The sequence below is a fragment of the Stegostoma tigrinum genome, chromosome 15 (genome assembly GCF_030684315.1).
Source record: "Stegostoma tigrinum isolate sSteTig4 chromosome 15, sSteTig4.hap1, whole genome shotgun sequence".
NCBI lineage: Eukaryota > Metazoa > Chordata > Chondrichthyes > Orectolobiformes > Stegostomatidae > Stegostoma > Stegostoma tigrinum.
Window position 1 is genome coordinate 73,639,619 of NC_081368.1, and position 14,413 is coordinate 73,654,031.

Here is a 14,413-nt window from a genome sequence, read left to right on the forward strand (position 1 = left end):
TGGGACTACTGTGTGCAGCACCCACCACCCAAAGCCCCTGATTGGAAAATGGGAGGACTCCATTGTCCTCCCCTAGGGACACTACTGCCTTGTGGCATATAAGCACACCAAGGCATTTCTGAGTGGAGCAACATTCAACCCAAGCCTACGCCACCCATCTCATCCCCGTCTCTGGTCACCCCTGTAGCCAGGGCCCTCCCCTTCACCAGCCTCTTGAGCCTGCAATGATGTAGGTGCGGATTCCTGAGCAGTGGCTCTACTCCTGAAGGTAGGATGCCCTGGCATGAGTCAGCTTTGACCCAGGCATTCATCAGGTTGTGTTAAAAGATGGGCAGCGACCAGAGAGAGACCTGAAGAGTCAATGAACAGAAGCTGCAAAATACATTTTTTTACATTTGGGACCGTAATTATAATGTCACAGAATCACAGTAATGTTACGACAGGGAGTAATCCCAAGTACCCCATTATGTCTGGACTGGCTGCTTGATAACGCCATTAACCTTGTGCAGTTATCACACGTTCTCCCCATAACTTTATGTATTATTTCTGTTCAGGGAATTATCTAGCTCTCTCTCAAAACGTTTGATTGAATTAGCATCCACATCTTTCTTATGATCAATTTTAACAAGGTGAAGAGAGATATTCTGTTTCCACTAGTTGGTATGTTAGTAACTAGTGGTCAGTAGTGGAAGTGAATGCTATAGGAGGTCACAAAAGTGAGCTGGATATGTATTTGAAAATAATAAACTTCAGAGGGCTATGCAGTTACGCCTGGGACTAACTGGGTGGCTATTTAAGGAGTCAGCAGAGACATGTAAAATTCTATAATTCTTGGATACTGCATACCAGATCCTAACCATTGACTATTAGAAAATGATCCTTCTTGTGTTTCCATTACTACTTTTGCTAATCACCTGAAATCTGTGTCTTCCTGGTTCTGAGCTGGGCACAGTTTCTGTTTTCTACCCTGCCTGACTTTTGAACATCAATCAATCTCCTCTCTGCTTTCCCTTCACCATAGTGAATGTCCCAGCCCTTCCACTTCATCCACATGACTAAGTTGCTCTGACTTCATATTATTGTGAATTTTCCCCACGAATAATTCCTCTTTTCTGCCTGCATACAACTTAAAAAATCAGGTGATAGACTGAGATGATTCTTTTCCGACTAAGCCAGTTCTGAATAAACGTAGTGCCTCAGTGGTTAACACTGCTGCCTCATGGCGCCGGGGACCCAGGTTCAGTTTCACCCTCAGGTGACTATGTGGAGTTCACACATTCTCCCTGTGTCTGCATGGGTTTCTGCCAAATGCTCTTAATTTCCTCCCGCAGTCTAGTGATGTGCAGGTCAGCTGGATTGGCCATGTTAAATTGTAATTTATACATGCATGCAATGTGGGCATCACTAGTTGGGCCAGCAATTGTTGCCTATCCCCAGTTGCCTTTGACTACGTGATGTGCAAGACCACTTAAGAGGACAGGTAAAAGTCAGTCACGTTGTTCAAGGTCTGGAGTCACATGCAACATTCCCTGTAAACTCAATGACTGACTGTGCACCCGCTCAGAATTCCCATGTGTGTCGATTGGCATGTAATGCATTGGCTTCTGCATGCAGAAGTTTCGACCATGCACTGACCCCAGAGGACCAATCAGTGGAATATCACATTAGGGTGAATGTTGGTCGTATGTAGACCAGAACATGTAAGAATGACAAAAACAGAAACGGAAGTTGCTGGAAAAGCTCAGCAGGTCTGGCAGCATCTGCAAAGAGAAATCAGTTAGCGTTTCTGGTCCGGTAACCCTTCCTCAAAACAGAATGCTAACTCTAATTTCTCTTTGCAGATTCTGCCAGACCTGCTGAGCTTTTCCAGCAACTTCTGTTTTTGTTTCTGATTTACAGCATCTGCAGTTCTTTCATCTTTTAAATTTAGGTAAGAATGACAGTTTTCCTTTCCTAAAAGATATTTCTAAATTAGACGACGTTTTACAGCAATCAACAATGGTTTCACATCATCACTGGATTTTTAATTCCAGGTTTTTATTGAATTCAAATTTCACCACCTGTCGTGGTGGAATTTGAACCCATCTTTCAGGAAATTACCTGGGTCTCTGAATTGCTAGCGCAGAGACAACATCACTGTCTTTCCATTGTAACACAGGTAAATGTCATCTATTTTTGCTGTTTCTCGGCAGAAATAGTGCTCTTTTTGAGTCGTAAAAAGCTGCTTTCTCTTTCCCTTAGGAACATTTCCAATTGACCTGACAAAAACTCGGCTGCAGGTTCAGGGTCAGCTTATTGATTCTCGTTACAAGGAGATTAAGTACAGAGGAATGTTACATGCCTTGCTCAAGATATGTAAGGAGGAAGGATTGAGGGCACTTTATTCCGGGTAGGTAAATTGCACTTATTCTATTTAACGGGATTCATCAGATCAGGACGGATTTTCTCTGCTGTAACCATTTGATCTGTCATGCCTGGAGAGACTGATTCAGCCAGGGGTGTGTGTAGAACAAGGAACATGGGTGTGAGTTAAGAATGGAAATATTCTCTCATACAGCACCCAGGAAAACACAGCATTCATTTCAAAATTTGTTGCCTTTCATCTCTATACAAACCATGAGGTGCAATCAGAATGTTCACAATATGTCACTTTTGACCTGAAGGTGATTTTACAACCATGTATCTGAGTGTATACCTGCCCCATCACCTAACCATCTATTTTCACCTCTATAACATTGCTTGACTGTTCCCCCAGCTTGACATATCTGCTGCTTAAATCTTCATCTGGTGAAGGAAGGTACCATGTTGCCTTCAATGATTTGTGGACACGTGCATCCATGTTCCCCAGCCTTTGTATCCCTTTAGAATTGTACCCTTTGTTTTGTCTGTTTTCTATCAAAAATGTATCACTCACTTTCCTGCATTAAATTTCATGTGTCACTTGTCTCTCCAGTCTACCAACCCATCTTTGTCATTTTGAAGTCCTACACTAGTCCTCAGACTAATTATTAAACCTAATATGGTCTCCCCTAGTTGGTTCAAGCATACCTTGTACAAAATTATCCTTTATTATACATTCAAAATACATTAGTTGTGCTAGTTTTTAAAAAATTGACCTACATTAAAGTTGCCATAACGCACAGGAGCAGAATTAGGCTATTCAGCCCACAGAACAAAGTCTGTTCTGCCATTCAACAAGATTGTGGATGATCTGATAATTCTCACCTCTTCCCTACCATATCTCCAAAATCCTTGATTCCCTTACTAACCACATATTTCCATCTCAGCCTTGAATATACTTAATGACCAAGCCTCTACAGGCATCAGTAATTGACTACCATCAAAGCGAAGAAATTCCTCTTGATCTCTGTTTTAAATGGGCAACCCCTTATTCTGATATCGTCCACTGTTGCTCTAAACTCTCTCACAAGAGGAAAACAACCTCTCTGCACCTATCTTGTCAAGCTCTTCCCGCAACCCCCACCACCCCGAATCTTGTATGTTTCAATAAGGTTGCCTCTAATTTTTCTAATTTCCCATGATTACAAGCCTAACCTACTCAACTTTTCTTCATAGGAATATCTCTCCATTGCTGGGATACATTTTCTGGACTGCCTCCAATGCAAGCATATATATCCTTAGATAAGTGGATCAAAAGTGTTTGTAGTGGTCTGACTAGTGCCTTGTGTAGTTTTAGCTGGCCTCCCGATTTCCATTTGGGCCACGTTGTATTGGTTATATATCAGGTCAAAATCCTGGAATTCCCTTAAAAGAATTATGGATCAAACCCACAGCATGCGGACTGCAGCTGTACAAGAAGGCAGCTCACCACCATCTTTTCATGGGCTACTAGGGATAGGCAATAAATGTGATGCCTGTGTTCCATAAATTAATAAAATAAATATTCCATTCTCTTAGAAATAAAAGGTCAACAGTGCTTTCCATATTACTCACTCAACTTGTTTTCAAACTCTTTAAGATTAATTTGAGAACCAGCAACACTTCTGCAGTGACTTAGTGAGAATATTACTGGGCTTGTAATCCTGTACTGTACATTAAAATTCTGTGGACATTGGTTGGAATTCCCCTATGGCAAATGATGGAATTTGAATTCACCAAAACTCTGGAACTAAAAAATGAGCCTAATGGTGACCATGTAACCAACACTGATTTTAGTAAAAACCCATCTGATTAAATAATGTCCTTCTGAGACATTAATCTTGTGTCCTTATCTGGTTTCGTCTATGTGTGACTACAAAACATAGCAATGCGCTTGACTTTTGACTGCCCTCTGGACGATTAGGAATGGGCAGTAAATACTGGTCCCTCTAGCAAAGCCAACGTCCAGCGAATGATTGAAGTAATTTCTCTGTGTTACAGCTTTATGCAATCTTCACTCATTTAAATAATGTTCAGCTCCTATTTTCATCCAGCTAAAGTATGGCAAACTTTGTTTTAACCGGCATTCTCAACAAACTGACATAAATTATATTCCTGAAATACCGAAATACCAAAATTTGCAATTCCTGTGATGTCCAAGCAGTTAGTGTTGAGAGTTTAAGTGAGAGGGCTGTCTGCCGGTAAGTTTTATTTCAGCCAAAGTACATTATTATTTAAGTGATTTATGCTGTAAGTGAAGTATAACAGTGATGTATATACCCCTTGCAGTACATTTCTATACATTAATATGTGTTTTGAACAAAAAAAAAACAAGTGACCCCTAGTAACTGAGTCTCCCACTCTGGGGGGTGGGGAAGCTTCTTGCTATCCACCCTGTCTGTAATCGCTCATGATATTGTAGACCTCAATCATGACCCCCTCAACCTCCGTCTTTCTAATGTAAATAACACTAATCTACTCAACCTCTATTCATAGCTAGCATCCTCCATACCAGGCAACATCTTGGCAAACCTCCTCTGCACCCTGTCCAAAGCATCCTCATCCTTTTGGTAATGTGGTGACCAGAACTGTATGTAGTATTTCAAATGTGGTTGAATCAAAGTCCTATACAACTGTGATCAGAGATAATGGGAACTGCAGATGCTGGAGAATCCGAGATAACAAAGCGTGGAGCTGGATGAACACAGCAGGCTAAGCAGCATCTTAGGAGCACAAAAGCTGATGTTTCGGGCCTAGACCCTTCATCAGAAAAGGGGGATGGGGAAAGGGTTCTGAAATAAATAGGGAAAGGAGGGAGGCGGACCAAGATGGATAGAGGAGAAGATAGGTGGAGAGGAGAGTATAGGTAGGGAGGGGATAGGTCAGTCCAGGGAGGACAGACAGGTGAAGGCGGCGGGATGACGTTAGTAGGTAGGAAATGGAGGTGCGGCTTGAGGTGGGAGGAGGAGATAGGTGAGAGGAAGAACAGGTTAGGGAGGCAGGGACGGGTTGGGCTGGTTTTGGGATGCAGTGGGGGAAGGGGAGATTTTGAAGCTTGTGAAATCCACATTGATACCATCGGGCTGCAGGGTTCCCAAGCGGAATATGAGTTGCTGTTCCTACAACCTTCGGGTGGCATCATTATGGCACTGCAGGAGGCCCAGGATGGACATGTCATCTAAGGAATGGGAGAGGGAGTTAAAATGGTTCGCGACTGGGAGGTGCACATTTCCCATCCCCCTTTTTCGATGAAGGACTGAAAGCATGCCATATGCCTTCTTGACCACTCTATCGACTTGCATTGCCACCTTCAGGATACAATGAACCTGAATACCCAGATCTCTGTGCATCAGCTTTCCCCATGGCTTTTCCATTTACTATGTAGTTTGCTCTTGAATTGGATCTTCCAAAATGCATCACCTTGCATTTGCCTGGATTGAACTCCCTTCTACTACAACTCTCTGTCTACTATTACCCAACCAGTTCTCTATCCAGTTTATACAGTGATAGGGTGGCTCAGTGGTTAGCACTGCTGCCTCACAGCGCCAATGACCAGGGTTCAATTCCACTCTTGGGCGCCTGTTAGTGTGGAGTTTGTACATTCTCCCCGTGTCTGCATGGCCGCCTTCCGGGCCCTCTGGTTTCCTTCCACAGTCCAAAGATGTGCAGGCTAGGTGGACTGGCCGTGCAAAATTTCCCTCACTGTCCAAGTGTGTGTAGATTAGGCGGATGGGGTCTGGGTAGGATGCTCTGAGGGTCGGTGTGGACTCAATGGGCTGAAGGGCCTGCTTCCACACTATAAGGGTTCTATGATTATGTGGATCTCTTCATCTACTGAATTATTTGATCAACTGGTACGCTCTTGGTCCACAGGTACCAGTTAATAAAAAGTTTGCAATACATAACCTCAGATTTTGTCACACTTTTCCATCTGCTAGCTTTTGTCTATTCACTTAACCTGTCTACCCCAGTTTATACTCTGTCAGTTTCGTTAGTTGCCTCCGCACCTATTTCTGTGGCATCCTTCAACTAGGCTACGGTACATTTGCTTCCTTCATCCAAGGCATTTATATTTGTGATGTTGCAGTAGTTTTGTTTTGTCTTGGGTTTTTTTTAATGAAGAAGGGTTGAGATTGTGTTGATGAGCGGTCTGCTCAGAGCCAGTGAATTAAAGAGCTTGTGAGGTCTTGGGTTCTTTTTTAAAGTTGGAACAAGAGAAGCAGCCTGAATGGGTGGGGTCAAGTTCCCACAGAACTTGCGGTTGCTGGGATCTTGAAGCTGGGTTTCTGTCACTGTTACAGATAAGGTTTTCTTCCTGCTGCCAGGATTACGTGAGATAATCTGTTTTACTGAATTTGCCTTTGCTGAGGGTGTGTTTGCGGAATTAGTTAATTAGTAGTCTATATTTTTAACTCCAGTGTGAAAATGAAGTGTGTTTTGCTTAAAGTATGACCAGACTTTATAGTTTGATCAAGCGAATCACATCTGGAACACATGCCTTCCACTAACCTTTGAACATAAGAAAAGGATAGGGTTTAAGCTATCTTAATATATTTTGAGGGGGTTTGGTCTGGTTCATAATAACTTGGGAGAAGAAAATCCAAGACCTCAAAGCAGTTTACTTTATTGGCTTTGATTAGTCCTCTCTCTACCTCTGTCTCAACCTTTATTTAAAAAAGAACAAAATACACCTCTCAACGCCATGGTATTGTCACAATGTATTGTAAATAATTGTGGCCTGGCACTGATGTCTGCAGCAGTTCATTAGTTACTGGTTGTCGTTCAGCAAATGACCCTTATCTCAACTCTTTGTCTTCTGCTGGTTAGTCAATCCTTTATCCATGCTAGTATGGCACTTATCTTATTAAAAAGCCTTATTTGCAGTACCTTTTCAAATGCCTCTGAGGTGCAGTACCATATCAAATGACTTTTGGAAATCCAAATGTATTACATCTACTGGTTCTCCTTTATTACACTGCTTGTTAACCTTAAAGATTGGATTTGCTTGTACCACAGGCATATGTTCCAGCCAATCTGTGTGTCACTGTTTTTCCTCATGTGGCTCCTGCTTGTTTAACAAAACACCTTAAAATGGTATCCTCCGTTCTCATCAATGGGAATGGTTCTTCCAGCCCAATCTGTTTAGTTGCCTGGTGATTTTGTCTTTGGATAGGGTGTGGCACAGATTTTTCGGAGTGACATCACAGTTTATAGGATTAAGCAATTAGAATTTGCATAAAAGATCTGGCAGCATCTGTGGAGGAGAAAACATTTTCGAGTTTGGTGATCCTTCCTCAGAACTGGGAGTGTACTTGGAGCATAACTCTCTATTGGAAGCATGTTTTTCAGTTCTAACCCATCAGATTAATGCTGGCCCTGACACAGATGGGGGAGTTTGAGGTTACAGGGCTCCAGTCTGATTCTAGGACTTTACAAAAGTCCAGATGAAACCACATGTAGTACTGTCCACGAATATTATTTTTTTGAAATTTTTTATGTCCTCTCCAGTGACCACTCAAGATCCTCTGGTTCAAGTTAAAGCAAAGTAGTCAAGTTCTCCTCAGAATCACGACCAATATTTGTCCCTCAATCAGCATCACAAGAAAAGCAACTATTTGGCCATTACCACAATGCTGCTGGTGGGAGCTAGCTACCTATAAGCTATCACAAACAACAACAATGTTTTTGGTGACGTCCGGTAACTGTGAAATATGTTCTCTACCTGGTAATAGAAAATTTGCCAACCTGAGCTCAAAGGTGAACTTTCTCCACCTTGTGTTCTTATAAGGTCTGCAATTTCATTGTATCTATGAGGCCCTCCTCCTGACCCCTTCACCCTTTCCTACTAAATTGTTGACTATCCAATCTCTTGTTCTGACTGCTATGTAGCACGTCTAATAAATAGTCTCTCTGGCCCATTGGGCCCTTCGTTTTACAAAATAAGTGCTTCATCCAACGCTTTTAAAAAAGAAACCGCCAAGGCTTTTTGTAAATTGCTGTGCCATCTAAAATCTTTCTTTCCCCATTGACCAGTTTTAGTTACCCCATTTCTTTGCTCTGCTCTATTTGTGATCATTGTCTCAGTGGACAGCTTTCTCCATTAAGTGATAGCTGAATGCAAGTTGTTCACTTGGCTGGATTAAAGTCTTTGCTGGAGATTACCAGTCTCCAAAAGCAATTGAGAAGCAGTGAAAATGTCAAGGTACAGTGCAAACTGTACAGTTGACTGATAGGAAAATGGAATAGTTGAAAAGAATTGGAAAAGTTCTTGCATATGGTTGGATTCCTTATGAATTATTTTATTGCATGGAGATCCATAGGACAATAGGACTGATTGGATTACCCTAAACAATCTGGAGCTGATGGGTAGGGTGACTTCCTAACGTGTTGTAATAACTCTGACCTGACCATGCAGACACGTCGGGTTAAATACTGATTGTAAACAAAGAGCCCCTCTTACTTACCTAAAATATTGGAGCAGAGGAGCTCCAGTCAAACATTGGAGCCTGCTCTGCCTTTGATTAAGATCATGCTGATCAATTGTCTTTCGAATTTCATATTCTCATCTAACCTGATAAGCTTTGATTCCCTTCGCCATCAAGAACGTATGCCTTAGGAATGCTCACACGTGCACACCCCAACTGCCTTCTGAGATAGAGTTTCAAAATTGCAAAATCCTTGGCGAATGAGGGGAAAAAAACACTCATCCCCCTCTTGAAAAGACAGTATTTCATGTTAAAACAGTCTCCTCTAATTCTAAACTTGCCCTAAAGAGGAAATATCTATTCCAGGTCCGTCTTATCAAGACCATTCAGGATATTATTTCCATCAAGAAGTCACTTCTTTTAAACTCAATTGGAAACAAGCCTATCTAACAAGTCTGTCTAACTTGTTCTCAAGGCAACTTGTTCTAGATGAGAATCCACTAAATCTCCACTAACCAACGTTTAAAGTATTTTCATCCTCTTCAATGAGGTGATTAGTATTGTGGACAATAAAGAACAAAGAAGAAAGAAAATTACAGCGCAGGAATAGGCCCTCCAAGCCTGCACCAATCGAGATCCTCTGTCTAAACCTGTCATCTATTTTCTAATGGTCTGTATTCCTTTGCTCCCTGTCCAAATACATCTTAAAAGACACTATCGTGTCTGTGTCTACCGCCTCCACTGGCAACACGTTCCAGGTACCACCACCCTCTGTGTAAAGAACTTCCCACGCATATCCCCCCTAAACTTTCCTCCTTTCAAATTGAACTCATGACCCCTAGTAATTGAGTCCCTCACTCTGGGGGAAAAAGCTTCTTGCTATCCACCTTATCTGTACCCCTCATGATCTTATAGACCTCAGTCAGGACCCCCCTCAATCTCCATCTTTCTAATGAAAATAATCCCAATCTACCCACCTTTGAGCTATGGTCTTGCTAGTGAGGCGGCATGGTGGCTCAGTGGTTAGCACTGCAGCCTCACAGCGCCAGGTACCTGGGTTCGATTCCAGCCTCAGGTGACTGTCTGTGTGGAGTTTGCACATTCTCCCCGTGTCTGCATGGGTTTCCTCTGTGTGCTCCGGTTTCTTCCCACAGTCCAAACATGTGCAGGTTAGGTGGATCGGCCACGCTAAATTGCCCGTAGTGTTCAGGGGTGTGTGGGTTATAGGGGGATGGGTCTGGGTGGGATGCTTCAAGGGGCGGAGTGGACTTGTTGGGCCAAAGGGCCTGTTTCCACACTGTAGGAAATCTTAAAAAAAGCTGAAACATGAAATCCTTATGTATGAAGATGAAAAGGACATTCAGTCTTGTCAGAAGGATGAAAGAAATGAGTGTATTAATGTTTTGAAATGCTGAACATTGGACTGGGGCTGAAGCCTTGTTATACAGGCTGATCTGTTGTAATGTCTTTATTTCCTGTTACAGCATCAGTCCAGCTCTGCTGCGTCAGGCATCCTATGGCACCATTAAGATCGGGACTTACCAAAGTTTGAAGCGCCTTTTTGTAAGCTGCCCTCAAGGTTTGTTTCATTTCAAATAAATATTTGGTGATTATTTTCCCAAATCTAATTTACCCTGGTGCTCGACAATATTGCACACTTGGTGCAATTTCAATATTTGGTGTGATTCTCCAATCTGGTTGCACTCCGCACAGCACAATCCAAGAGCTCTTGCCCACAAGAACAGATGGCCCTTTCTGCTTCTGCTTGTTAAGTTTAGATAAATCTCTTGTTGATTTTGTACAGTCCAGTAATCTGAGGATAATACAAGAAGCAGTTTGAAATTATTAGTTTTAGTTTGGTTCTGATTTTAAAAGTTGTTCACACTTAAGAAATCAAAATTATTTCTCGAAGAAGAGAGTTGCAGGTGCCTTACCAGAGGAAAATATTAAGAACTGTTTGGTTGTATAGAACTTGAAAATTGCTGAAAAAGACATTTTTTTTTTCAAAAATTGTCAAAATATTCACACGCACACCCCAACTGCCTTCTGAGGCAGAGAGTTTCAAAGTTGCAAAGTTCTTGATGTGAGAGAGAGAGAGAGAAAACAAATCTCATTCTTCTCTTGAAAAGGCAACGGTTCATTTTAATTCATTTATTTTCATCTTAAACTCATCAGGACAATTCATTAGAAGACCACTGCAAAGGCCAACGATATCTTAAATTCTATGAGGAAAAAGTACTGATTGATAAAGGAATTGCCGTGGAGTATGTACCAGTTAGATGATGGCTGGCATTTAACTGCTGAGCTTGTTTAAACTTGAACCAGCAGTGTGACTCTGGTCAAGGCGTTGCCCTTAAGAATAAACCAGAGGCCGGGTATAGCCTATTTTGTTAGAGAAACTAAGAACATGAGTCGGCCATTCGGCCCTTGAGCCTGTTCTACCATTCAGACATTAAGGCTGATTTGTGACCTAACTCCACATACCTGTCTTTGTTCCATATCTCTCAGTACCTTTGTTTGACACTAATTATTCTATCTCAGATTTAAAATTAACAACTGATCTTGCAGCGACAGGTATTTGTGAAAGAGAGCTCCAAACATGTACCACTCCCTATGTGCATCCTAACATCTCTCCTGAATGTTCTGGCCCAAAATCTCAGACCATGCCCGCTAGTCGTAGGGTCACAATGCCTGTAACACTCGGCCCTGATTGTAAATGGGAAGGCATCGTTTTAGTTTTCACTATTAACTGATCTCCAATGTGAGCGAAGTATATGAGGAAGGGCAGGGATGGGATAGAAAAAAAGCTCTGTTATTCATTATGAGAACTGTGTGGAGTTTGCATACTCTCCTTGTGTCTGCGTGGGTTTCCTCTGGGTGCTCCAGTTTCCTCCCACAGTCCAAAGATGTGCAGGCTAGGTGGATCAGCTATGCTAAATTGCCCGTAGTTTTCAGGGGTGTAAGAGTTATAGGGGGATGGGTCTGGGTGGGATGCTGCGAGGGGGGCAGTTTGGACTTGTTGGGCCGAAGGGCCTGTTTCCACACTGTAGGGAATCTAATCTAATCTAAACTGTTGGAAGTTCCAATTGAAAGTACTTCCGTTATACTTCATAAAGAGACTTGCAGATATAATTCCATTCTGGTTGGTGTTCTGCCTCCCCTTAGGCAATGGCCGAGTGGTATTATCGCCAAACTATTAATCCAGAAAGTCAGCTAATTTTCTGGTAACCCAGTTCGGATCCCACCATAGTAGGTGGTGCAATATGAATTCAATGAAAAGGCTGGAATTAATTGTCTAATGATGACTATGCAACCATTGGAAAAACCCACCAGGTCCTTAGGGAAGGAAACCTTTCATCCTTATCTGGTCTGGCCTACATGTGCCTCCAGACCCACAGCAATATGGTTGACTTTTAACTGCCCTCTGGGCAATTGGAGATGGACAGTAAGTACCGGCCTAGCCAGTGATGCCCATAAACTGGCGAGAAATCAAAAAAATGATTTTCAGTGTAGTGGGGTGCTGGGAATGTAAAACCTCTTGTGCCCTTTTGGTACATGTACTCACAGTTTTCTGAAGTATGAGCTTTGCTTCCAGCTGGGATGTCCTTGACTTGGCTTGCCACTTTTTGTAAATTATTTTCAATTTACAGATGAAACGCTCCTTGTAAACGTTCTATGTGGGATTCTTGCTGGAGTGGTTTCGTCAACTATTGCTAACCCTACAGACGTATTAAAGGTACGTGGAATTACTCCCAGAATTACAGTATGCTCCTTTTAATATATACCAGTGGGAAGCCAAGTCCAGTCCATGGCTTGATGAGATGTGTGTTAATGGGAGCCTGGCATGTACAAAAGCCTAAACGTTTGTTTCTTCATCAGAGCCACACATGCTCCCCAATAAGAACAGCTTGCATTTTTGGTGTTTTTTTAATGTGATAAAATATTCCAAAACATTTCAAACTGCATCTAATAAACAATCCTGTGAAATGTCTTGGGATATGTTCCCAGCAGCGCACTACGCTGGATTATGTCTAACTACTACTTAAACTTTGCTGACATTTCTCCTTCTCACACCTCACCTGACAGTGTATTCCAGGCAGCTAGCGCCGTCAGTGTAAAAAGAAACTTACCTTGCATATTTCCTTAAATTCCTCTTCTCATGTTAAATCTATGCCCCTTAGTATTTGATGTTTCCACCCGAGGAAAAAGACTCTGACTATGAATTGGAAGTTTCTAATAGGTTTGAAACTAATGAAGTGCAATCTGAAACTGGAATCTTTAAAACTAAACAAAGGAGATCATGATGGGCAATTTGGCTGAGGTGATTTGGGAAGCTGCATTCAAAGGTATGATGCTAAGCAATGCCAATGTGATTTTTTTCAAATCACACACAGTTGGCACAAATATACTTTCCTTTTGAGGCTCGAACCCAACAGTAAAGGTAATCTATTCAAGGCCTATGCTGTATTGGATCAATGAATAAAGCTTACACAGTTCTCAAAAAAGACATTGAGCCTGAGGATTGGAAGTGTTCTGTCAAAAGTAGGTAGAGGCTAAATATGACAAACTAGAGGGAACAGAGTGAAAGCAGAGAGAGTACTGAAGAATAAGCCTGAGAGGGACCAGCTAATGTAGAGTACAATGAGCCTAAGAAGTAGCATGCTTCCTGCTGCTTGAGCCCAATCTCAGGATTTCTGCATTTGAAGGGCTGTTGAAATCACTTGACATCAGTAAGGATGAGAATTTCTTGAATTGTAAACTCTAGGAGATAAATTCTGTTCTCCCCCCACCCCAGGCAGTAAGAGGTGACTGGGCAGAAGAGTAAGAAGAGGCAGGAGCCTTTGAAGGAGGACAAACCATTTAATACAGTGGGAAGGGTTTTTTCCACTCTGGAATTCTTGACCCCAGCAAGCTGTAGATGCTGAAACATCAAATATGTCCAAGACTAAAATCAATAAATTTCCAGTTACTGGTAACAGTGAAGGATGTGAGGATAACCCTGGAAGTGGTATTAAGATAAATGATCAGCCATCATCCAGTTGAATGGCAAAGTAGACGTGAAGGGCTCAATGGCTTATGTTCCTATATTTGTATATGTTAGATTTGCAGGCATTGGTGATTGCAGTCCAGACCGCGGTACCAAAGGGCAAGGGATGATTCAGGAGAGGATAACAATGCAAAGTAGTACAAGTATTTATATGAAATTCCGTGGAAAAGGAGCCAGGTGATTTTGTGACCATTTCATGAGTTCTGCATGGTGTAGGGGTGAAGGACACCAAGGGGACCAAGCAGAATTTTCTCCACAAGAAAGGAGTGAGACAGACATGTTGCAGGTTGTTACTAATGACAGAGAAGGAAGCCGCTAACTTCCTGAAGTCAGGAGCTAGGCTGAACTTTAAATCTCTGATGCTAGTCAGAGTAGAAGTGTTGATTTTAGGGTTTTTCTTTTGATAAGTGTGGGCTTGTTGGGTTGAAGGGCCTCTTCTGTACTGGAAGATTCTGTGAGGGAATAACGTTACATAGTGAGTGAATGGTATCTGGAAGTCATTGCTTGAAAATGTGGTGGAGGCAGATGCGTAAGAACATAACAAACAGGAGCAAGAGTAGAC

The 14,413-nt window shown here is 42.1% G+C and overlaps 1 protein-coding gene across 1 annotated transcript in view; it reads left to right on the plus strand.

Moving 5' to 3' along the window:
- Positions 1-14,413, plus strand: part of slc25a14 (solute carrier family 25 member 14) — a 75,209-nt gene that overhangs the window by 11,631 nt on the left and 49,165 nt on the right. Inside the window, exons 2-4 of the mRNA XM_048544760.2 lie at positions 2,242-2,389; positions 10,289-10,383; positions 12,455-12,540. Of these exons, the coding sequence (XP_048400717.1) occupies positions 2,242-2,389; positions 10,289-10,383; positions 12,455-12,540 (329 nt within the window). The remainder of the gene's footprint in view (positions 1-2,241; positions 2,390-10,288; positions 10,384-12,454; positions 12,541-14,413) is intronic.